A 23,452-nucleotide genomic window follows, 5' to 3' on the forward strand; every position below is an offset into this window, starting at 1 on the left:
GCAAACACCACCTACAGCCGTCTTCCTTAGCCACAGAAGCCTTACTTTGGATTTCTTTAGCAGAGTGTGTGTTTGTGGCTTCTGCATTAGGTTTTCTGGTTATGATGTATGGAGGGTTCACAGGTGGCAAGTCTAATCACTGGAAAGTTATGCCCTTGGTGTTTTGGGAAACCATACCCCTTTCCTGCGGGTCAGGATTCCTTCTCAATTCTCCGAGGGGACTGACCATTACACCTACTTGCATACCCTGTGTCCAAGAGACTGGGAATACATTTAGCAGCAATATTGCACATACTAAAATTCCTATACACTGTATGCTACTTTCTACTTACAAAGAAGTTTTACATTTTATTCTATTCCATTGTACAGCTTTACATAGTACCTTTCCCAATTCATAATTCAGCAATTCAGTACAGACTTGAACAGATGGCTTTCAGTGTTGTACTGTATAAATTTAACTAAAAAAAGTACAAAATAAGCACAGTGGTGTAAATGTCCAGGCACTTCCAACATTGCTCAGCAAAATAAGCAAGCACCCTGTTTGAAAGCACTTTAATTTGGGGGAAAAAATACTGAAGGTTTCCTGGTCACTTGTTTTGAGTTTTAACATCCTCTGCACAGTTCTGTATGTTCCTGAGTAAGATTTGTAGAACACCATTTTCAAGTTCATATGTCAGCAGTGATCCTAGGTGAGAAGTAACCTGTCACCAGATGTCCCACTGATTGCACAAAATACATGTAGAGAGTCATGTATCCAGGAAGAATGCATTGTATCTTCTTGGTACAGCTAAACAAAACAAAGGAGAAATTAAATACACGTGTGCAACTCATCATTTTAAGAAGCTTTTAAAAAACACACACAAGGCAAAAGTAGTATAAAATTACCCAACCAGGTCTTCAAAGCTGAATTGCAAAGGCAGCATAACAAAGAAACGAGAAAGAAGGGTTACTCAGTACCAGCACTAGAATATTTACATAGATACACTGTTAGTTGAATTTAATTAAAAAGAGACTACTGTTAACTTCAAGAAAGGTAAGTCTTGCTCTATTTAAGACTTCTTTTTGCCACAACTATGTATAGTAACAATAACTGAAATACGATCTTAAAATGGTAACTGAGTTATTAACAAGGCAAAGCAAGCTCCCACTGAAAGATGCTATTCAACCTAAAATAGCACTGCATAACGAGTTTTGATAAATGACATGCATGACTTAGCGTTCAACCTTCTTACAGCGCAGACAGAAAAGTGTACAACTGCCCCCAAACAAGAGAGACAGCTACAGTAAAAGCTCTGTTATCCGGCATCCCCCATTTCTGGGGGATGCCGGTTAATCAAATCTTCCGGTTAATCAAATGTGCACCGTCTGGTGCACTCCCCGGCATCAGCGTGCCAGGGGACAGGGAGGGGAACCCTGCGCAGGCTGCTTTGCCCTGGGCTGTGGACCAAAGAAGTGGCAAGAACTCTGCTCGCAGCGGAGGCAAAACCCAGAAGTGGTACTTCCCGGTTTCACCACCACTGCGTCCCTCGGATGCCGGTTAATAGAGTTCTCTGGCTAATAAAGTGCCGGTTAATACAGCTTTTGCTATACATACACTGAGAGAGCTTTCTCATAATCTTATTTTGGTAGATGTAAGTTTTGTAGCCACAGGGATTTCTCTAGTTTGGAAAGGAAGAATGTGAATCAGGGTGGTATAGGCCCACTGGTTCGAAGAGTCATGAGCTTTTGTAGGCAACCTACTTGGTCAGATACAATGAATGGACCCTGGTTTAAAAAGTCAACTGGTACCCAAATCTGTGAAGTAACTATCAGGCTTGGCAGGAAAGACCAACAGGAACCTGCTTGTATGACTTACGAATTGCAAAATACCAGGTGTTCCGATTTCTTTTAAATACAAAGGAGTTCTGGGCCCTCCCTACATAAGCAAAAAGCCCTCATGTTGCAATGGGTTTCAGTAACCTGCAGCTTAACTGGTACTGAATTTGCAAGTTTAGAGATGATTGGACTATTTTTAGTACTTTCAGAAAGCTTGTCTGGGGCTCTTACAGAACAACTGGAGACTGAAAACACCATTCAGGTGTTCTTACCCTCCTTTGCTAGGACAGGGCAGGCTCTACAATATGCTATTTATCTTGTTTTCTCTGGACTTCCAAGAGCTGCTCTTGGGATAGCTGAGGGGTGGTTAGTCAATGCACTGGGGATCCTAGTAGGGTAAAGGAATTATCCTGATGAACATCCTACATCTTTTAATTTCAGTTAGCCATCTACTTCTGTTCCTCCACATTTCCTTCCCTTCTGTCTCCCTTCTCATTCTTAGGGACCTGAAGGTCTGTTGCAGGGGCACTTAATGAATCATCCTCCTGCCCCACCATCTTTTCACGGAGTAAAATATCCGTGTGGTTTTGGTTTTTTAGACTGTGCAGCAATTGATCTGTATTTTTTTCTTTCCAGTTTGGACCTTAAGTTAGCACATTTTTCTTGCCTATGCTTAACTGAGGAATTTTTCAGCAGACGAAAATAATATTTAAGTATAATTTAGAACTATTAAAAGCACTAAGGTTTCAAAGCCGGCCATATCTACCTGTGATAAATTACAGAAATGTGAAGATAATTTCTGTACATAGGAAAAGTTGGACTTTTTCTTCTGGAGAATGCAATTTGCTGGACCTACACATACACACAGAAAAGTGTGACATCCTTAACTAGCCTCTAACCTGCAAAGTTCAGTCAATGCAGTAACGCTGCCTAGTAACCAAAGAGGACGAGACTGGCCTGGTAAACATGTTTTGATAATATGGAGCATTTTAACAATGCATCTCTATTCTAGAGTGCCCCTAACTGCTGTGCTTCTATGGTGCTGATTTGCTTTCAATTTGAATATTGCGGAATTTGGAGGCCACAAAAGTTTTAGCTTCTGTATTCAAATGAAACTGCACGGAGATGTTTGTCTGCAAAGAGCCCAAAGTAAGCAGGTGCAGCTCTTACAAAATTCTTTGTGCAAAATTCAGCAGACAAGAGAACAGGGTTAAATCTGTAGTAAAAGGCCAAGCAACATGAGTGGAACCCACCAAGGACATGGCACAGGTAAATAGCTGGAAAAGCAACTAGGAAGAGTCTGCAAGATAAAGCAGGGGCCACCCTCATATCCAAACCACCCCTAACACTCACAAGGCTGAATTCAGACAAAAGAAAGCAACTCCCCTGACCTGCATTTGATTGTGTCCAGGACCCTGTTTCATCCCCATAAACACCAAATTGGTGTAAATTGCACATGATCTGCAAATCAAGTTGCTGCTTACATGCAGTTCCAACCACCTTACGCAGCCGCGCGTCACTATGGAACTTGGCTAAATTTGTTAAAAGAAACCTGACACTGTCGTCTATAAATACAACTGTTAGAACATTATAATGAATACCAGCGGAAGGAACTCTTGACTAAGACGTTAAAACAATCTTTTAGATAAAAAACAGTTCAGTTCAACTTTTTAATTTTAAGCAATTATATTTAATGTTCTAATGTGAGAGGCTTCCTTTTTATATGTAACCTAATTTGGAAATTCTGAAAACACTTTTTTCTTTGAGGGACAAGCATTTTGAATTACACCCTGATCATTTTATAGGCCTGATACTGTACTTATAATGGATTAGCCTTTTTTTTAAATTTTAACAAAGTCAAAATCAAAGATGTCATTCCAGAGATAGGGGGGTCACTTCTGTAAGGAATATATTTGAGTGCTTGGCAAAAGTGCCCCCATCTTGCATATATCCTCTATTATATAAAGACTGGAACTGTATGTAGTTTCTGTATTTGCACAATTAAATATTAGAAAGCCTGGGATAAGCTGCAGAAGCGTGACCAAAAGCAGAAGGCTCCAAAGCCTGTTTCTGAGCAACCACAACATGACCTTGTGTGGGAAATTAGCATAGTCAGCAAAAGAAAGCAAACAATGTATGTGTCCAGCTGAACCAGATCAGATTATACAGAGGACGTGGCCTGAAATTAGATAATCCAAACCCACTACATCATACTGTATACATATTAGTAGGAATAACTGATGTAACCAAAGGTATTAGATGTAGTTGAGTTTTAATAGATGTATCTGTTTGAGGTTTTTCAGATAAGTGATTAAAAAACCAGAGTAGCATTGCACATGAAAACTGTAAACAACTTAGCCAAAAGAAAGAGGTTGGATGTAGCATTCCATTCTGGTGAAGGAAAGAGAGAAGGGACCCTTCCTTCCAGAACTAACTTTCACAGGAACATAAATCCCAACTAATTGACATCTTCCATGTCCACAAGGCAACTGGTTCAGTCCAGTTCCAAAAGTTTCAGCAAAACAAATACATCTAAATATATCCAATCAAAGTGTAGATCAGTGACTCTCAGCCAGGGACACTGGGTGCCACTTAATTCGCAAGAGGCATGGAATGGCGCCTTCAGTCCAATGAGGGTGAGGACCTCTGGGGTAGATAAACATGCATCATTAAGGATTGCATATCTGTGGTTGTAAAACTGGGGAGTTCAGGGAATAACAGAGCTGAGTTGCTGAGGGAACTGAACAGTTAACAAGAATTCAGAGATCCTTGGGTCTGGTCTACACCCATCCTCCCAGGCATGAGTATGTTTTTGCATTTCCACTGGCTCAGCTGAGCGCTAGTTCAACATATGTTTAGCTTTCCAATACAGTGATTCTCTTGAGAAGAGACAGGCACACTCAGTCTTTAATCCAGGGCCCATCAGACAAGCTAAACTCCCTTTCCCTAATTTGGAGTTGGAGGGCTTCCCTTCAACTTCAGGCAGCCAACTTGCTTCTGATTTCATAGCATGTTACTAGGAAGGTAAACATTTTTCCTGCATCTGTTCAAACTGTTATTAATCACAAATGCATTTAAACAGCACCTTTCCTAGAAAGACCCCAAAACATATTTACCAATAGGGCACGTGTATTGATATAATACATACACAGACGCACAAAATCACATCTGTCTCTAACCTGTGTTTTACTACCCATGCTCTTTCACAGTGCACACTAACAGCACCCTGCAGTGTAGATAGAAAACAAAAAATATAAGTCTCTAACAAACACTGGAAAAGGAATTTAGACAAGCATGTTCTGTCTAAGCAAACTGTAATTCTTCTAGCAAGCTGAGGCTTGTTACTCTATCCTTGCAAAAGAAGACAAACCACAGAATATATATTATTCACAACTGGCCAGAATCCTAGTTATGTGCATCTGGAAAGGCTGTACCCTGAAGTAAGGGTTTTGGATCAATACTCTGAGCTTAGAATCACCCCCACTTCTCTATTCACCTGCCTCAATTTTTATATTCAGTTAAAATCAGCAAAAGGAAAATGAGACAGTTTTAAATCCTGAAGTAAAAATCGAGGAAAGAGGGCCTGCACACCCGGCGCAGCTGTGTTTGGATCCATGCTATTTCAAGTCTATTTAATACATGCCTGTTCATGAATGATGTCAGAAAGCTCTTTCACCATGTCTCTGAAGTTTGATTTTAACCCTTCGTGGTACTCTGCTTGGTCTTCCTTAATGAGTCGCTCATTAAGTTCCAGAGACATTCCACAGGCTTGTATAAACTTCCTGTAGATGAAAAGAAGAGAAGCTGGGCATCAGGGTTTCTCCTTCAAATCTTCCCAAAGGTTCAGAAAACAAAACAGATGTGTCTAACTATGTACAGGGTTGCACAGAACCTCCAGTCCAGAAACTGGATTAGATTTGTTCTTCTCGTAGTCCCACTTCTGGACTCTGAGGCTGCAGGCACATAACAACCATGTGTCTGTAATGTTCAAAGACTGTCACATGAAAGAGAAGATCCTGGCTGGTCCTCATGTCTGCACAGCTGGGTTTGAGGGTACAAGATGTCTTGTCTGCGAGGCCTGCATGTGTGCCTGGCAGAGTTGCAAACTCTGCTCCTTTACTACTTCCCTGGGATGTTCAGGGGCCAAGAGAAAGGTGGCCACGACGGTGTTCCTCCTGGCGTGTGCACCAGCTCCGTGAGGGGGGAGATGTCTGAACCCAGTACAACATTGCAGCAGTTGGAGCGCAGAACTGGGAGGGCCAGGGAGATTCGGGGACTGTCCCACCAGTGGCAAAGGCAGACAAGGAGGGAGGAAGACACTGGAAAGCACAAAAGTTCACTTGACTGGAAGGAGGAAGGGGAGTCAGCTAATTGCTAGCTTTAATGCTGTCTTGAGAAGCACTCAGGCACTACAGTGATGGGAGCTTAGGCAGAATGACAGGTTAGACAGCAACAGGAAGATGTTTTAACATTTCCCTGTTCAGCATTCCCCAATGAAAGGAACAAATTCAGTAAGTTTGGGTTTCGCAGCTCTCCATTCAGAAGGGAGCCAGGACGTTACGCCTGGCAATGGACAAGCTGGCCATGGAGATACTGCTGGGCCTGGAAAGTAGAAGGCAGCTTCTTTCCAATTGCAAACGCATAATACTAAGTCCTGCATTTCTATTCCAAATCTTAACTTCCATAATAAAAGATACTGTACATAAGAAGAGCAAATACCAAACATTAGCCAGAAAACAGATTCATTACCCAGGTAACCTACCTGAACATTTCTTTTAGCTCATTCACCTTCTTGATGGGGTACTTGCTGGAGTGAGTGTCACTCAAGAAAGCCCTTGCATAGGCCAGCGGGCCAGCATTGACCTACAATACAAAAAAGAAGGATTCATTTATGCCATCATTTTTATGGTAGTGTTGGAGTGATGTTGCAGCTGTGGTGTTCCAGAAATTATTTAAGAGGCAAGGATTTTTGTGGGTGAAATCCGTGCCAATGGCGTAGTTGGGCTAGAATTAGACAAGTGTTTGCATGCAATCTTCATCGGGTTAAAGTAAAAAAAGCAGGCACAACAATGATTAAAAACAGATTTTAAAAGTCCCACTGTTTGTAATCATTGCTGTGCTTGCTGCTTTTCCTCAGACCTGATGAAGAATGCTTTGCACGCAAAGGCTTGTTTACATCTCATCCACACAGCTGGTCTAATAAAAGAAATCACCTCCAACAATCCTTGTCCTTGGAAGGTTTTTACGTTAATTTTGGAGGGCAGAGGGTAACGGATTTGTCTAACTGGAAGTGTTGCTTATGGCGGGACAGCAGGCCACTAATTCTACACTCCTATCAGGTATAAGGCAGAGTGCTGATTATATCGTGGGAGGTCCTAAATTTCCATAAGTTAGGCCTGGCTTTTTTTACTGGCAATCTTTAAAATGCAAAACGATATATTGGGAAAGAATGACAACCTGTTTCCTGATGATTTTTTTTTTAATTTCCTTTTGGCACGTGAGATGTCTGGGCCTTGTCTCAAGTTGGGGACAGGTCAGGAACTATAAAGAGGCTGTTTCTGGCTGACATTTCCATGCCAGCGTCTTAGACTTAATACATATAATCAGCCTCTACCCATAATCAAATCATGTGCAAATATGCATGGGCCCAATCCTGTGAGCACTTATAACTGGGTGTAACATTTGTTTGCTATTATGAGCAGTCCCACAGGCTTACAAGAGTGAGCACAATGCTCAATTCTGTTGGCAAGATCAACCTTGTAATGCTCTACAGAGCAGGTTAATAATTTCTGGAAAGTAAGCATGTTGCCAACAGTTGTGGTATGTAAACACTGTGTGACAGCCAGAGGTCTTACCTGGACAGAAACACAGCCTTGCAACTTGAGCTGCAACTGGATCATGTCAACTTCCGCAGGAGAACAGAGCTTTTGTAGCTCTGCCGTCTTGTCTTTTATCTCATCAGTAGCCACATCAATGGGTTTTAGGTCAATCTGACGTTCCGAATTGACTGGAATTCTCTTCTTCACATACGGGAAGGAGTTTGAAGCTAGGAAAAAATAGGGTTGGCAAGTGACCAGTCAAATATTATCAACTGACCGGTCAATTGACTACATATTTTTTGACTAGTCAAAGAAATTTTCCATGAAAAACTATATGTATTTCCAAGAAACACTACAATTAGTTTTCTTGACAGAAATATGATTTATTAGTTTTTGACACATTTCTTAATGGAAAATTTGTGCTTTTTCTGTGCATCATTGGATCTATTGGGAATTTAAAAAAAAATTGTTGACCGATATTTAACCGGTCAGTTGATCAAATTTTATCTGACCACTCAAATACTCAACCCTAGGAAAAAATAATATTTATACCCTGGAACGCCTCTATTAGAAACATAACCCAAAACATCGTAAAACAGATACAGGCAGCCCCTGGCCCTGGGGCTTCACCAACCAGCAGGCAAATTCCCAGACAAGGGTTTGATTTAGTACTGTCATTACCTCACTCCTTGATGATTCTTTTGGGAAAACAATGCACAAACCAAACAAATATTTCACTGCCATCCTAATTAAATTGCAACGTGAGTGCTTGATGCTTTTTGGAAAGCTAATCAGCTATGATTTGTATGCATGTCAAGCAAGTTTAAACACTTGTTGCTGATACATATTCTCACATTTAGAAGACCATACTCACTGGTTAGAATAACTCGTCTTTTGCACTGCTCTTCCACACTGCCATGTTTTTTTCCAGACAAGGTATAAGGAGCCTCGAATACAAATCTGTTGATGTTATGATTTCTTTCAAACTCCGTCTTTCTGTCAGAGAGCTCTTTGTCTTCAAAGTAGGGTTTCACATAGGTCACTTGAATATGGGCATACTTTGGATCGAGATCTTTGATGTTCACCTGTGGAAACAAGAGGCTTGCTTACTAGAAGGGAAAAGACTACAAATCACCCTTGCCACTAGTTCTACCCATTCATGCTTGCAGCCAGTATATCTGTCCCTCACGGCTGCAATTCCCTCAGTGCTGTGGTCCAGTACTGCTACTGTTTCACCCAGCTCCAGTTTTGCAGTGAAGCAGCCTGTAGGCCTAGTACTGCCTTTCTGCATTTTGAGTGAATTTCAGCCACAAAGAAATTCCTTCTGATATCTGACAGCCAGTGTCATGCTCACTTGACTATACAGCTGTAAGAGAGACATGTCAGGTGGCCCTACAAAGATACAGGCACACTAGGGACCTGCAGCATTTCAGTGTTACTGCAGTCAGTTACTGCTCCTTGAAAAGTACCATTTCAGGCTTTGCGCTCAGGGAGAGATGAACAATCGGCTTCCAGAGTGAGGTGTGCAAGAGAAATCCCAGCCCATCATCCCAGCACAGGGGGAAAAGCTTACAGAAGGTGCAAGGGGCATCTCTTTCCAGCCCTGTAGGTCTTAAGCAGCCATGGGGGAATCCTGTTACCAGCCACAGGCCCTCAAGAGCTTGTTCCCTTCCTGCTCTCCAAATCTAGCTCAGTGTAGGATCCCAGCATTCACTGCTATTTCACGAGGCTCCCACAGGGCTCAGGAGAAAGACAGTGTAATGTGGAAGTTAATACTTCATTTATATTCACCTGGGAGCTCTCCACATCTTCCTCTTGCTACAAGTCTTTCCTCCCCCAAACCTTACAGAGCTGCCAGGAAGAAGATGCAACCCTTGTCTCTTCACCTCCTGGAGGGGAGGTCAGGCAGGGTGAGATATTTAGTGGCGTTTAGTAGGAAACAGCAAGCTCTTTGGCACACTCATGCAAGTTAACGCTACCTTACTTGAATCCTGGATAATTTTTACATTCTCTGCTCCAAATTTTTCTCCGTAAAGTTTAAGAAGCCTCAGGGAGATCTCCGACAGGCCCGTCAGCTTGGGCTCCTTGTAGATATATTCCTTGCTATCTTCTTCTTCAAAGAAAGCCTGGCATTAATCAGAAAGATGTGCATGGTGAATGGACAAACTCTTTGCTGTTGAACATGTGTGTGTGTGCACGCGCATGTGCATGTGTCTGAAGACACAAAGAAGGAGCTGCAAGATAGCTATAGCAAGCACTGGGCAAGTGTGGCCTAAAGAAAAGCCAAATGATAGAGGTGATTTTGGGCAGAGTGCTGGCTAAAAGGGGCATGGAGCAGTGAACAAGGGACGTATCTCCTTTTTGATTCCTCCCACCTTCACAGACACAGAGTATTTATCTACTTCCTTTGTAAATACACAGAATGGCACAAAGACCTCTGACTCCATCATCCAGATCTCTTATGGGGAACAACTTACTGAACTCCAAACTTTGGACAACCACTCAGGTCAGGTGACACCACCTTAAAATTATCTCTGTACAGTAACATTGAGAAACCTGGCGAGAGTTTGAAGTGAAAAACTCCAGTTCTGGGAGTAAGCTGATGTGTCTTATGTGGTCTGATCACTGAAATCATTCCAATTACAGCAAGTTTACAGTAAATTCAAGACAGTTGTTTCCTTTTACTAGTCGGATTCTGCTTTGCATTCTATAAAAGTCTGAAGTCCATTTAGAGTTCAAGCTACAACTTATGACCACTGCAGAGAGCCAGAGTCCTTGACAAAGTTAAACCTGTAACAGCATCAATCTATATTGTACAAATGTGTTTTGAAGCCAGATTTCCTTAACACCTAGACAGCTACAACCACCTTCCAGAGAGGACGATATCCATGACTTCTGTGGGTGCTGTACTGCTCGATAAACTGGAGTGTTTTTTAAACTTTACTTGTGTGCCTCATTACAGCAGGATCTGTACACAGTGGGATTTCCTACAGTTATCCCACCATTTAGGAGCAGAAGTTCCATTAAAAATGAATGAGACCAGAGCTGCTAAATCATTTAGGTGCTTTGGAAAATCCCATCCAGCATGACAATAAAGTAAGCATAGCTCACACAGCCCGGAAGCCCTGCCCTGAAGGTTGTGCTAGCTAAATAAATCACAAGTGGGCATAGTGCCGGCAGCCAGAATGCCTGACCGAGCAGACTGATTTGTGGACAAGGGCATCTGAGGTGTATCAGCTGGCACATGGATTAGTGGACTTACTTGTCCGTAGAAAGCCACTCGGAAGAAGGTACCCAGCAATCTCTTCCGCGTGTGCATCACTTCCAATATTTTTGTATAAGCACCATGGAGCGTTCTGTACAACTGCGTAAGTTTCTGGAAACCAAAAAAGTCAGGCATGTGTCAGTGTTACTGGAGCAGGATTATGTAAACAGTAAATCAGGGCAGATGTTGGAAGTGGCTGAGCCCTTTGGCCCTGCTTCAGCAAAGCCATTAGGCTGAGATATCTAGGGATGCTGAACATACCCAAGTTCAGCTCTACACGGGGTCTATGGCAGGCAACTCTCCATGCACACTTGCCTTATGTTTCAGCCCCCAGCTCCAGATGTGGAATCCACATTAGCTGCCTAGGAATGGGATGAGGGTGGGGGGGCAGTCCTAAACCAGCTGGTAGGAAATGCTGAAGAGAAGAGTGGACCCAAAAGCCTGCCTCTTTCCAAGACACAGGTATTTTGCTGCCTCCCTGAGTGAGGCGTCTGGAGGAGACTGGGGTTCCCAGCACCAAACTCCTCCTGGCTGGCTGTCCACCTTCTTTTCAGGACAGAGGACTGGCTCACTCTCTCCTTCTCACCCATCCAGCCTGAGTAGTGGGAGACCTAGATGAAATGCTCCGTTTCTGAACCCCCTCATTCTGAAGCAAAGTGGCTGTGGGGGCTGTGCTTCATGCCAACCCTGGTGCTCCCTGTGTGGGTAAGAGAGCATCATGGCATGCCTACAGGATCAGGCCTCTGGAGGGACATGAGGGCAGGGACAGCTTGCTTGTGAATCCCACCCAGAACACCCCACTCAGCCAAAACAAGGGCAGCGATGGGCACATGCAGCAGGACTGCAGCCATCTAAGTAACTTTGCTTGGTGCTTCTGGCTTCTCGGGTGCCTGAATGGTTAGGCAGGATTTTGTGGATCCCTGCTTGGACATAGGTGCCTAAATGCACTCATAAAGCCCAGTCAGGCTTGAAATTTTCAAACCCAAACCCAGGCTGAACGTTGAGCACAGGCTGCCTCACTCATTTCCAGAGGCCCATCCATGCTCACAGCAAGGGATACACCTACATATTTAGCTGGGTGGAGGCTTCCGTCTGGCAATATTTCTAGTAGCTGCAGCCAGGGCATAAGCCAGATCAAGCCCTCGAGTAGAGATACCCAAAATATTGCACTAAAACTGGTGGGGGAAAAAAACAGTTTTAATCTAAAACTTCAGTTTTGAAAAAAATTACCTGGGGCACCATTTAACTTCAGTGACTTCAGGGACACAGCTGCTTCAAGGCGGTTTAAATATACACCAATTATACACCGTCTACACAGGCCAAACCCAGTTCCATCAATCTGTCGTGCCCTAATCAAAACCCCTCTTTTCTTTGCTGGGCAGCCTGGAGAGTCCTCGTTAATGCCAGTTAACAAGCCCCCCAGCTCAGAACATCTACCTCAAACTCCCGCCGCTTCTCATAAATCGGGATGATCAGTTTGGAAATTTCTGAAATGGTCTCATAGCGCTCTGCCTTCCACAGCCCGTCTACGCATTGCTCCAGCAGCTCCAGCAGGACTTCCTGAATGAAACACAAGATGGATGCTGTTGGTGATCCTTCACTCTCCCTTTACGGGAAGCATGGCTCAAAATGCCAGAAGGCTTCAGCTGCCTGGAAAAAACCAGAGCACGAGAGCAGGTGGCCAGAAGTCTGCAGGCTTCAAGCTCCAGGAAGCCCAGGCCTTTCCAAGAGTATTTCAAGTTCAAAGAGAAAAACCCGCATCTTTGGTTGTACACATATGTCACCAGAAGACCAACCAGCACAGGTTGGTTATTGATAGACACCTTTAAGGTGGAGGTGAAGGTTGCTACACTGGGCAGTCCCAGGGAGGGAGTCTGTTCCCTGTCTAAACCTAAGCCTTCATGAGAAGGTGCATCAGCCTCCATGGCCCTCACCTGCCTTTGGGTTTGCTTCAGCCATCCTCCTGGTCCAGCCCCATTGCAGGACGGAGCAGCCCCATCAGAGACCAGTGCAGCCAGTGTGCACTGGTTTACAGGGGACTCCAGACCCCAGCTCCTTCCCCTGAGACCTAACTACATGGAAAGTGCATGCAGAAACAGCTCTTGGCGCTCTGCCTCCTCAGAGGATTTCATTACACCAGGGGAAATCCTTCCCTGGCATCCTACAGTGGCTTTCAGTCTCTGTGTTTCAGGGGTAGGCAGCTTTAAGATGGGAGGGGAAGGGGGTCTGAGCTGCGTCCTGCCTTTGTGGAGCAGGACTGCATCTTCAGAGGGAGATTCCACCCCGGGCACCGGCGGTTACCCAGTCCAGCAGGAAGAGCCAGTGATAGAGCTCTATTAACTTCAGAACAGTCAGCAGGTCCCTGGGGAATAGAGCCCGCGTGTTCCAGCTGCTGTCACGTGTGCACAGAAACCCTGAAATGCCAGATTTCCTTTGCTGGGCAGTTGACGTAGAACAGCCTCTGCTGCAGGCACCGATACACAAGAACTAGGGGGCTACAGGTTGCTGGAATGGTGTCAGATAAACCATGTATCTAACCCACTCCTCCTTACTGGAATCTCACCTCGCTGTAGTGAACGTCCATCATGCCAGCGTCTTCTTTCATTGCTCCCTCCTCATCAATATTGGGAGTGATTTTCTTGAAAGCTGAGCAGCCGCTAGGGAAGAGTTCTACAGAAGAACGGGTTGGAATGAATACGACTAAACAATCACATATATAGCCCGGACTACATTAATCCCTGCCTTGCCTTGGAGTGCAGACTTCCACTGCACATAGCAGTTAGGCAGGAAGAGAGAAACTCCCCTGAAGTATCCATACACAGCTCATGTCCTAGCATACTCTGTTCACTGCTTGAGGCCCTGGCCTGAAAGCAGCACATCCTAGTGTTTGCATGAGTGTCAGGATACCCAAGTTCTTTTCCCAGTTCTGCCACAGATATGCTACATGACCTGGGGCAAGTCACTTTGCCTCTGGCATCCCTGCCAATCTGTCTTGTCCTTTGGACCCACAGCTCTTTCAGGGACAGGCTGTCTCTGCACTCATGGAGCAACGAGCATGGTGGGGCTCTCATCTAGCTGGGGTTCCTAGGAGCAGGCCTCACATGGATCATAAAAGCAAAAGTCCTTTGAGGCAAGAGTGAACCTGAAAGTAAAAGAGATGTGTGGATATGTGCATTCATATCCACAAAGGAGAGATCCACTGCAGTCACAGAAGGAGCATGGACTTCAGCTGACCTCTGTACAGCTGTAAAGCATGTAGAGGGGATTTTGGCTATTCCCTCAGGTATTGACATACCCCTGAAGTTGGCCCTGCTACTTAAGAGCTCTTGTCGTGCTGAATGCCGCTGACAGTCAAGCTCAGTCCAACAGCCTGGATCTTTCCAGCAGCAGGGCCAGCTGGCCTGTTCCTCCATGCGATGGAAGTAAACCATGTCCCGTGCATCACACTGGCCTTCCCCTCAGGACACAGCAGGGCTGGCTTGTTCATTCTCAGCCTGTTTCACTTGATGTTGCACTCAGTCCTCTTGCTAGCTTCCTCCTTCAGCAGCTAAACTACCTCAATTTCCTCTACTACAAAGGGATGTGAAAACACATCCCTCCTTGACAACCACTCCCTGGCACAGCACAGCTTCTGGCCTGTGGCTTAAAGGCCAGCAGGAAGTAACCAAGATGACCGCAGCAGACTGATGGTGGGCCAGGGGCGGACAGGATACAAGTGGGCCCTAAGCATGCATAGGTCCAGGACAGCAAATATTCAGCAAACATCCTGAGAGGCAGAGGAGCCACTTCTCACTTTCGAGGCAAACCTCAGGGAGGGGAAGGAGCTATTTCGGGTACAGAACAGTCCTGGCACTGGATCAAATGGCCCACAAGCGCTGAAAAGGAGAAATTGGGTTCTCAAGATGGGGGAAATGAGGGCTGGGAGCTGCTGCCTGAGCAAAGTCCCAGGGACAGAGACCGAAGCTGCTTCATGGAGTTTGATAAGCTCAAGGAAGGGAGAGCATGGAAGGAGACGGCCGTGAAATAGGCCAATTCAAGTATGCAAGATCATCCATTTCAGGGTGGGGAAGTGCTGGGTGACCCCATGTTTCAGGACTTGTGTGAGGCCAGGAGAAATGTGGATGTTTTGTTTGGCTCCTGGGATGTGGATATTTTATTAGAAGCCTGGGGGGCTGGCAGCAGCTAGATGCAGGAGTTGGGCTGGGGTGTGCTAGAGCTCAGATCACCAGCTAGAAATGACTTGGGGATCTGGTTAGAGGGTCCCACCCCAATGCTTGGGGTCAGTACTTCTTGGACTGGGGTCAAGGATTTCCCCCCAGGATAGGTGGACGCAGCTCATTAGGCCATTTTGCTTTCCTCTGTAGCATCCTGTTCCTAGGATCCACTGAGCATGCTCTAACCCAGCACATTCCCCATCACTGCAGGGGCCCAGGCACCAGCAGCCTCCCTGCTTCTCCCCTGCAGAATGCTGTAGTGCTTAATACACCTGATATCCTGCAGCTACTGGGGTGCTTTTGGGGCTGCTGCACAAGAGCAGACAGAGGCAATGTTTTTCTGGATCCTTTCGTCCCTGCTAATGCCAGGGACGGGCCCTACCATTTCTAAGCTTTTATTTCCTCGTTCTTGGATACAGGCAATTGCAGGCAATTGTGCCCTGGCCGTCCTGCACCAGTGACAGATATGCTGTGTGGGTGTGTGTGAATGTCACCCAGAGTCCTCGTAGGCATCACCCTCTCTCTGCTCCCTTCTTCCTTGTTTCTGGGGATCAGCTAGACTCAGAAACACTGAAGCTCTGTGTTTCAATGACATCCTGTGAACGAAGGTCTGACGGTAATGGAGGTGCAGTGTGATTCATTAGCTACATAAGAATGAGTTACTTAAAAGGAAATCCACCTTCCACATACACAGTGTTGCTGCTCTGCTCCTGATTTCCTGTTTTGAATTAAACCAGACCTTTGCTCTAGTGGTTCTTTATCTATGGAATCTATTGCCTTTTCTCTGCCTTTGGACTGTGCTCCCTTCCCTTTCTTATCTTTCCTTGAAAAGAACATGTTACTTGCAATTTGAGATAATGGTATTTGTTGCCTAATCAGAGTTTTCGGGGGACAGTGTACCCGGAGAGACACTCCTGTTCTTTATATGACCAGTGAAACATGTTGATATATCAGTGCAGGTGTCCAGAAGGGTTTGTGGTAGGTTCTGGGGTGACATAGCCAGGATGGTCCAGGAAAAATATGAGAGGCAAGGATTTTTATTGCACCAACTCTATAGCTTGGAGGGACAGGGACAAGCTTCTGGGTAAGCAGTCCCCTTCCAGGAAGAGTCTGTGTTTGAACAGAGCCCTCCATCTTTAAAAGCTATTGACTGACTTCTGCTGTCTTCAGCAACTCCCCTGTGCCTGTGGGGATTTTCATCTCCCACTACCCTTGGCCCTTTTACTCTTTAGTTCATTGTTTTAGGAGCTAATTTTAGAACCTAACCCCAGTGGTTACCAAAGCAAGCAAAGGGTATCTTTGTAAGATTGTGATAACTAGTAAATACAAAGACAAATGAAAAAAACCACATTGGTAGCATTCCCTTCTTTTAGTCCCTCTGGATGGAAGGCACTTACTTTTCCTAAGAAGAAACTCAGCGACGAGGGCGGCTACATGAACATAGCACATGGCAGCCTGCAAAATACAACAAAGCAGCCATTTAGAAGTCATCCAGATGACTCTTCCCTTTCACACCGTGTGTTTCCAATTAAGACAAATACCTCTGAAAAGTCTCCATTTTTGACGTGGATCTTCGCCATGCTGTCCAGCCACGTCTTCCTGAGCTCCGGGGTACTTGCGTAGGACTTGGCGAGGCTGTACTGCAGGTCAATCAGCATTTCTGGGTCTTTTTCATGTTCCTTCATTTGGGCAGTTGCCATAAGCACTGTCCGGATCCTTTTTGTTAAGTCTTTGACTTCTGAGGGAAAAGCAGTTGCCTGACACAAAACAAATCTGATTAGAAGCAAACACAGACACAAAGATGTTCGGTGTTTGGCCAGAGAAAGATGGAAGTACTCCCTTCGACTGAGTCAACATTTATTTAATTATTTAGCAAGGAGCCTGTACAGTGCAAAGTGATTTGCAAATGCAAAACAGAGGACATACTACTGAGTGCTCCTTTTGTATCTCCTGGCCCCTTGCTGATAGAAATGTGCCTTGTACTTTGATATGGATTCAATGCATTTCAGTGTAGATCCCCAGTCTGCAGACCCTACTCCAGCTGACAAGCAGTCATTCATGCAGTTGGCTTACCCATCCGATGGGGCTGCTCCTGACTGGAGCCCTACAGTGCCCTGCTGCCCTGGGGGTGACAGGGTGTGGATATGAATAAACTGAAGACTCCAGTGGAGGGCAATGAAAATGGTCTGGGGGCTGGGGAACATGACTTGTGAAGACAGCCTGAGGGAACTGGGCTGATTTAGTCTAGAGAAGAGAAGATTGAGAGGGGATTGAATAGCAGCCTTCACCTCCCTGCCGGGGGGCTGCAAAGAGGCTGGAGCTGGGCTGTTCTCAGTGGGGGCAGATGACAGGACAAGGAGCAATGGGCTCAAGCTGCAGCAAGGCAAGTTGAGGTTGGATATTAGGAAAAACTCTAACAAGGAGGGTGGTGAAGCACTGGAGCAGGCTCCCCAGAGAGGTGGTAGAGTCTCCGTCCTTGGAGGTTTTGAAGACCCGGCTAGAGAAAGCCTTGTCTGGGATGATGTAGTTGGGGCTGGTCCTGCTTGGAGCAGGGGGTTGGACTAGATGTGACCTCCTGAGCTCCCTTCCACCCTCATTTTCTGTGACTCTATGTACAATTGCTGCCATGCTGGCCCTTCCCCTTGAGTCAACCCCTGACTGACTGGCTTTTCCTGCAGTGGGGCTCCTCTGTATTTCATAGTTTCAGAGTTGTTAGGGGCTGAAAGGGACCTTACAGATCAGTGGGTGCAACACCCCTGCACCTGGGTAGGAAAGACTGCTGGGATCAAATGATTTTAGCAAGATGGGCATCAAGACATTTTTTGAAAATGTTCAGGGTGGGTGACTGTAGCACTTCTGGGGGAAGCCTGTTCCAAACCCTCGGCACTCAGCTTGTACGCAGCACCAGAAGCGTACAGAGGACTTTAGCTCAAGCAAAAGCAGTAAGTGAAGAGAAGAAGCAGATGACAAGTTCCCTTCTCTGCTCAGTGACTCCAGTCCATCCAATGCTGTCAGCTCCCAACCAGCAGCTCAGTGACTGGCAGATGCAGAAAAGAGCTCTGGGCCCTTGTCTGTCCTGTGTCCGTTTTGCTGTAACACAGGCTAGGGCTCCCCACACCTATTTAGAGTGCAGCATGACTTTGAGGCCAGAAAACATTTCTCAGCCTTTCCCTTTCCTTGTCTGGCAGCTGCCGTGCAGAGAAGGGGTTCAGGCTGGAAGCACCATGTACCGATGCCCCATGACTCCGATGGAACGTGTGACGAGGTTAAATAAAAACAGACTGCAAAAGAAAGGGGGACCACAGCCATCACTTCCTCTTCACAGGGAGGACTTAGCTCTTCTTTTCTGTACTTCTCATGCCTGGCACAAGTACAGCCACCAGGTTCTCACTTCCCTCTGGGTGCTGGAAGTTCTTGGAAAGCTCTTTGCTTCCACTGCCTAAAGACATGTCAGTTAAAAGTAATCCGAGCTTCTGCTTTTCTTCCCTCTCCCTCAACAGTACTGGAATGGTAGAGCATTCCCTCTACACAGGAGTTGGATGGCTGCTGGCAGCCACGGCTCAGCACACTTCGTTACTTGTTATAATTAATCATGCTTACCTTCATCGGCCTGTCGCTGCTTGCAAAGTTGTTAATAATGAATAGGGACTCCTGAAAACTGGATCCACCACTTAATGCCACATCTGCTATTAACTGGCTCACTGCAATTATTATCTGTGGGGGAAAGCCAGGGTATTACTGAAGTAGGCTCTGTCATGTGGCTTTACAATCACTGCTGGGTAAAGAGATGATTAAGAGGATCAGGTCATTCATACGGTGCAAATTGTTTAATTGCTACCACTGTTGAACGGTGTAATCTCATGGTGGTGATGACACTGTATGTCAGTGGTGAGAAACTCATCAGGTCAGCAGCAACACTCCCTGCTTTGTGGTGCCCATGGCTATGCCTATTTCTGCTACAACAGACTCCATCTGCTTTGCCGCCAAAGGCCCAGCCAGCTCTTGCCTCTGCTCTGTCTGTCATAGCGAGAACCATGGCCAGAGCACAGGGAAGAGCTGGGCCTCTGGTTGCAGAAGTGGAGACCAGAAGCATAACTGGTTGGTGCCTTGGGCCAGCATCCTGCGATAGGCACTAGCTGCTGTCGGGGGAGATGTCAATGCAGCACCTGCCAGGTGTTGCACCCCCTCCAACACGGCAGCTCAGCCCTTGTCACCCAGGGCTGCACTGACACCTACCCCCACAGCAACAAAAAGGCTAATGGGATGTGACCATGGGGGTACCTGCCCCTGCTCCTCCATTCTGGGTCCCCACAACCCCCGCTGTGCTGCTGGGACTGCCAGAGAAACCCTGCCACCACGGCCAGGACACAGACAAAACCCAGAGTGCAGCTGAGATGAGATGCCCCAGGAAAAGACGGGAGGCTGGATGACCCACCCTGCAGACCATACCCAGTCCATGGCTGGTATATTTGACACCCCTGCTGTGTGGCAGTGAATGGCAGTGCAGAACAGCGTGCACACAAGGCCAGGATGGGACTGGATTGGATTGGATTAGAAGTCCTGGAGCTGGAGGCTTCAGACATCCTGTTTTCCTTTTATTTAAGATTTTTTACAACACGAAAATAAAAAGGCATGTTGCTGCTTCTCCAGGGGCCTTTCAACACCGTTTAGACAACATGAGACAAAAAAGACCAGAAGCAACCCCAGAATAATCCCTCCCTCACTCCAGCAGGCAGGATTTTCCCCATGTCACCATCATGCTCACTCTCTTCTGCTATCTGGGCCACAAGATGGGCATTGCCTGTGCTGAAAAGCCATTGCCTGTGACTACTGGATGACAAACATTTCACCTGCAAGGGCCCTGAGCTGAATCTGGGAGCTATAGCTTAGACAAAACTCTCACTGCGGTCAAAGAGTCTGTGGGATTTCTGACCAGGAAAAGGTCAAATTCAAAGTGCAGAAAAGTACAGATTCAAAGGTCAAAATCAGATTAAAAAAAGGTCAAATTCCTACGTGCAAAGGCTTGGAATGGGGTGGACAAGATGATCTCCAGTCCCTTCAAGCCCTGCTTTCTATCACTCTCTGACTTACTTCAATACAGGGCATTACTAGGCTGCTACAAGCTGACACCCCCCCAACCTGGCATCACGGACCATGGTGGAGCGGAAAACTATGTTACACACGCATGCAGGGGTCCCGGCCCCCTCGCACTGACCTGCAGGTGCGTTCTCAGGAACGTTTTCCTCTTGGTGAACTCGAAGTTGTTGCGCATGAGGAGGTAGAGCAGTGCCGAGGCCTCGTGGCGTGTGGAGGTCAACTTGGACGTGCAGCACTTCAGCACCTCGTAGCAGAAGGTGGCACACATGTTCACCCGGCCCTTGAAGAACGCTGAGGGGAACTGCACGAGAAGCAGGTGGCTGTTAGACCATGCACCCGTGAACCGCGCGCAGGGTCACACTGGCACTCGTGCCTGCGCAGGGGCTACCCTGACAGCTTTACTCCCATCAGTACTTGCAGACATGAGCTTGAGGAGCTATTTTCTTTCAACTCAGTGGGGGACCAACCTTTTTTGGCAGGTGTGCCATGAATTAGCCCCGCACCTTCCCCGAGTGCCACTCCAATCCCCTTCCTTTGTCTCATCTGTTGCTCCGTCCTCTGCCCCCTGCCTGATCTGCTGCTTTGCTTTCTGCTCTTCCTGCCAGATCTGCTGCTCTGCCTTCTACTTCCTACTGCCGCCTGTCCCCTCTCTGATCTGTTGAATGCCACACACGCAGGCTGCCCAGGCCACTTGTGGCACTCATGCCACAGGCTGGCCACCCCTATCTTAAATGATTGAATGCTTCTATCCCACCATAAATCTGCATGGCCATTCTACAGAAATGCAAGTGAGGGGTGCTGGATCCTACCGATTGAAATATCTCAACCAGGTTGGGTGAAAGGAGGAAGGCAACTGACACTGAGACTGGGACCTGCCTTCAGAGTCTGCCTTCCCAGACCCCCACTGTGTCTGATGGGTGGGCAGCAGAGGAGGAAAATGGATGGATGGATGGACTACGGCTGTCTCCCAGCTGACAGCTGGGGGGCATCCAGACAAGAAGCTGTGGGCTGGCACGCAGAACTCATGGAAGACATTAAGGGCTGTAGGAGAGGGTCTTTTCCATGCGGCCATGGGAGGTGACGTACACCCAGACAGCGCAGGCACACGACACAGTGACACGTTGGAGGTGCAAGTGCTCAGATCATTGTCCATTGAGCTGCCATAAGCCAGAGTATTTCCAACAGTGGACACCCCGGTCAGCCTGACCTCACAGGCTAAGGGAGCTGCATTGCAGCGCTTCATGCAAATGTCTTTTCATGATCCCTAAGCAAATCTGCTCACGTTCACGGGGACTTTCTCTCTGAAGCTGCAGCAAATGCAACATCAGGAGCATCAGAGAACAGCATGGGGATCATCTGTCCGAGGAGAGGCCATCACAGAAATGCCACGTATCATTTCGTAGTCAGCGGATAGCATGGTGCAATGATTTACGGCAGACTACTTAAACTCTACAGCCTCATGAGAGGGTTTTACAGTCAGCCCCATGTTCACTGGTCAGTCAACCAGTTCAGGACAAACATTTGGGGAGAAAATAAATACCAGCATCACAACAAGGAGTTAATTAAGTGTGTACACAGCAGAGCAAATTAAGTACATACACAGCAATACATTTATATACATAAGCGTGTACACAGCAAAGCAAACAACCCAGTATCATTGTGAGGCCGCAAAAATTTAGGAGGTCAAGCACAGTTCAAGCATCTTCCTTCCAAAAGAGACCCTACCACCCGACAGGACCAGGTGACTGGTAGAGGACAAAAAGAGAAAGGGGGTTGTTTGTATCCAGGATTTATCTTCACTCCCCTCCCTGCCCAAGATTCCCTGGATGATGTGGTCTTCACAGTCTTCGATGAAGGCAGCCGGTGCTTAAGAAAGCTTCTGCAGCTCTGGTTTACTCAGTCTATAAGGTGCAAACCTACCCTGCCTTCTGCCTGACTTCAGGCTAACACAGCTAGTGACCTCACTTTGCAAGCTACCGCTCTGAGATGCTTTCCCACCTCCCAAAAGGAAGTGCCTCCATGTGGCTGCCCTCAGTGGGCGTAGATCGGGGTCAGCCCATGAGAGCCGAAGAGCCCACGGGGGTAAGAAGCAAGCTTTTTTACCTCTCCCTGTGCTATGCATTTCCGTGCCATGAGCCACCAATCCCCTGCCCAGCATCCAGAACCCCAGCCCTCCCTACCCTGTGCCAAGGGCTGCTCTCCTGCCCTTCTACTGTAGCCTGGGCTTATCCTTGCCATCCAATGTGAAGCTACCCACTGTTGTTGGCAAAGTGAGTTGTTCTCAGAGAAATTTCAGTAGACCCCAGGCAGTGCAGAGAGTTCCCAATGGGGGATGCCCTGAGAAGTAGCACTGGGGGCCCAGCACCCCTTGGAAGTGTGCAGAGAGGCTCTCAAGTGGAACAGCCATCACAGGGACCCAGCACCATGATCCCAACCAAATGCTGCAGGGGTACCCAGTCTCTGTGTATTGTAATCAATGAGACTCTCTTTCCACAGGATACTGCTCAGAGAGAGCCCTTCTTTTGCTGGAGTCCCCAGCAGGTTTTAGGGGAGAGTGGAAGAGCTCCAAGGAAGCATCGCGGTAAAGAGAGGGCTCTGCTACGCCCAACTTTCTATCAGCAAGAGGGCTGCAGGGAGTCTGGCCTGTCTTTTGCTCTCACTAGCACCACGGGCAGTTGGTCAAGGATCAGGGAGTTGCAAGAGGCTCTCCTCATCCCCCCATTTCACTGTGCTTGACCTGAAGTTGGGCATCCTGCTGGAGATGGAATGAACTTTGCTCCCAAAGTCTATCAGTCTTGCCTAATCCTTCATTCCAGGACTACTCCCAAATACATAAAATAATGCGTTTCTGCAAGCCCGCCCTTCAGCAAACTTCTGATAAGAGGCATTTGGCATGGTGGCAACGCATCATATAAACAAGTGGGATAGAGAGAAAAGAAACAGAGCCACCACTTCCCTTCTTGAACAGGGGAGCATGGCTTGATCCCAGTTTCCTTCTGGCAATTCTTTCTAAGCTTATCTCTACTGGGACATGTTTGAGGTTCAGCGTTATGTTTTTTGACAACATGCATTTGGCTTGGAAGAAATCAAGAGATTTTTGTTGGGCTCCTAACTCTGCAGTGCACTGGGGCCTGTGGTGATACTGCACTGCCTCTGGCATCAGAACCATTAACTCCCAGTTTAAAGGAGGGGTACTGGAAATGGTGCAGGGCACATTCCACTGGTTTTGGAGCTATAACTTC

General features: G+C 46.7%; 1 protein-coding gene across 2 annotated transcripts in view; it reads right to left on the reverse strand.

The window, feature by feature from the left end:
* Nucleotides 1–335: 335 nt before the first annotated feature.
* The window catches only part of DOCK11 (dedicator of cytokinesis 11), an 89,717-nt gene continuing 66,600 nt past the window's right edge, over nucleotides 336–23,452 (reverse strand). The window contains exons 41-54 of one of the 2 annotated variants that reach the window (XM_019492781.2): nucleotides 20,329–20,511; nucleotides 18,714–18,827; nucleotides 16,655–16,870; nucleotides 16,511–16,568; nucleotides 13,463–13,569; nucleotides 12,337–12,459; nucleotides 10,897–11,010; nucleotides 9,614–9,760; nucleotides 8,509–8,719; nucleotides 7,671–7,861; nucleotides 6,578–6,678; nucleotides 5,459–5,597; nucleotides 886–903; nucleotides 701–787 (exon numbers count right to left, since the gene is read on the reverse strand). In XM_019492781.2, the coding sequence (XP_019348326.1) occupies nucleotides 898–903; nucleotides 5,459–5,597; nucleotides 6,578–6,678; nucleotides 7,671–7,861; nucleotides 8,509–8,719; nucleotides 9,614–9,760; nucleotides 10,897–11,010; nucleotides 12,337–12,459; nucleotides 13,463–13,569; nucleotides 16,511–16,568; nucleotides 16,655–16,870; nucleotides 18,714–18,827; nucleotides 20,329–20,511 (1,710 nt within the window). In that variant the 3' untranslated portion in view covers nucleotides 701–787; nucleotides 886–897. Of the gene's footprint in view, nucleotides 788–885; nucleotides 904–5,458; nucleotides 5,598–6,577; nucleotides 6,679–7,670; nucleotides 7,862–8,508; nucleotides 8,720–9,613; nucleotides 9,761–10,896; nucleotides 11,011–12,336; nucleotides 12,460–13,462; nucleotides 13,570–16,510; nucleotides 16,569–16,654; nucleotides 16,871–18,713; nucleotides 18,828–20,328; nucleotides 20,512–23,452 lie in introns of both variants that reach the window. The other variant, XM_006274363.4, reaches the window with a different exon arrangement.

Source organism: Alligator mississippiensis, chromosome 8 (assembly GCF_030867095.1).
Source record: "Alligator mississippiensis isolate rAllMis1 chromosome 8, rAllMis1, whole genome shotgun sequence".
Lineage (NCBI taxonomy): Eukaryota > Metazoa > Chordata > Crocodylia > Alligatoridae > Alligator > Alligator mississippiensis.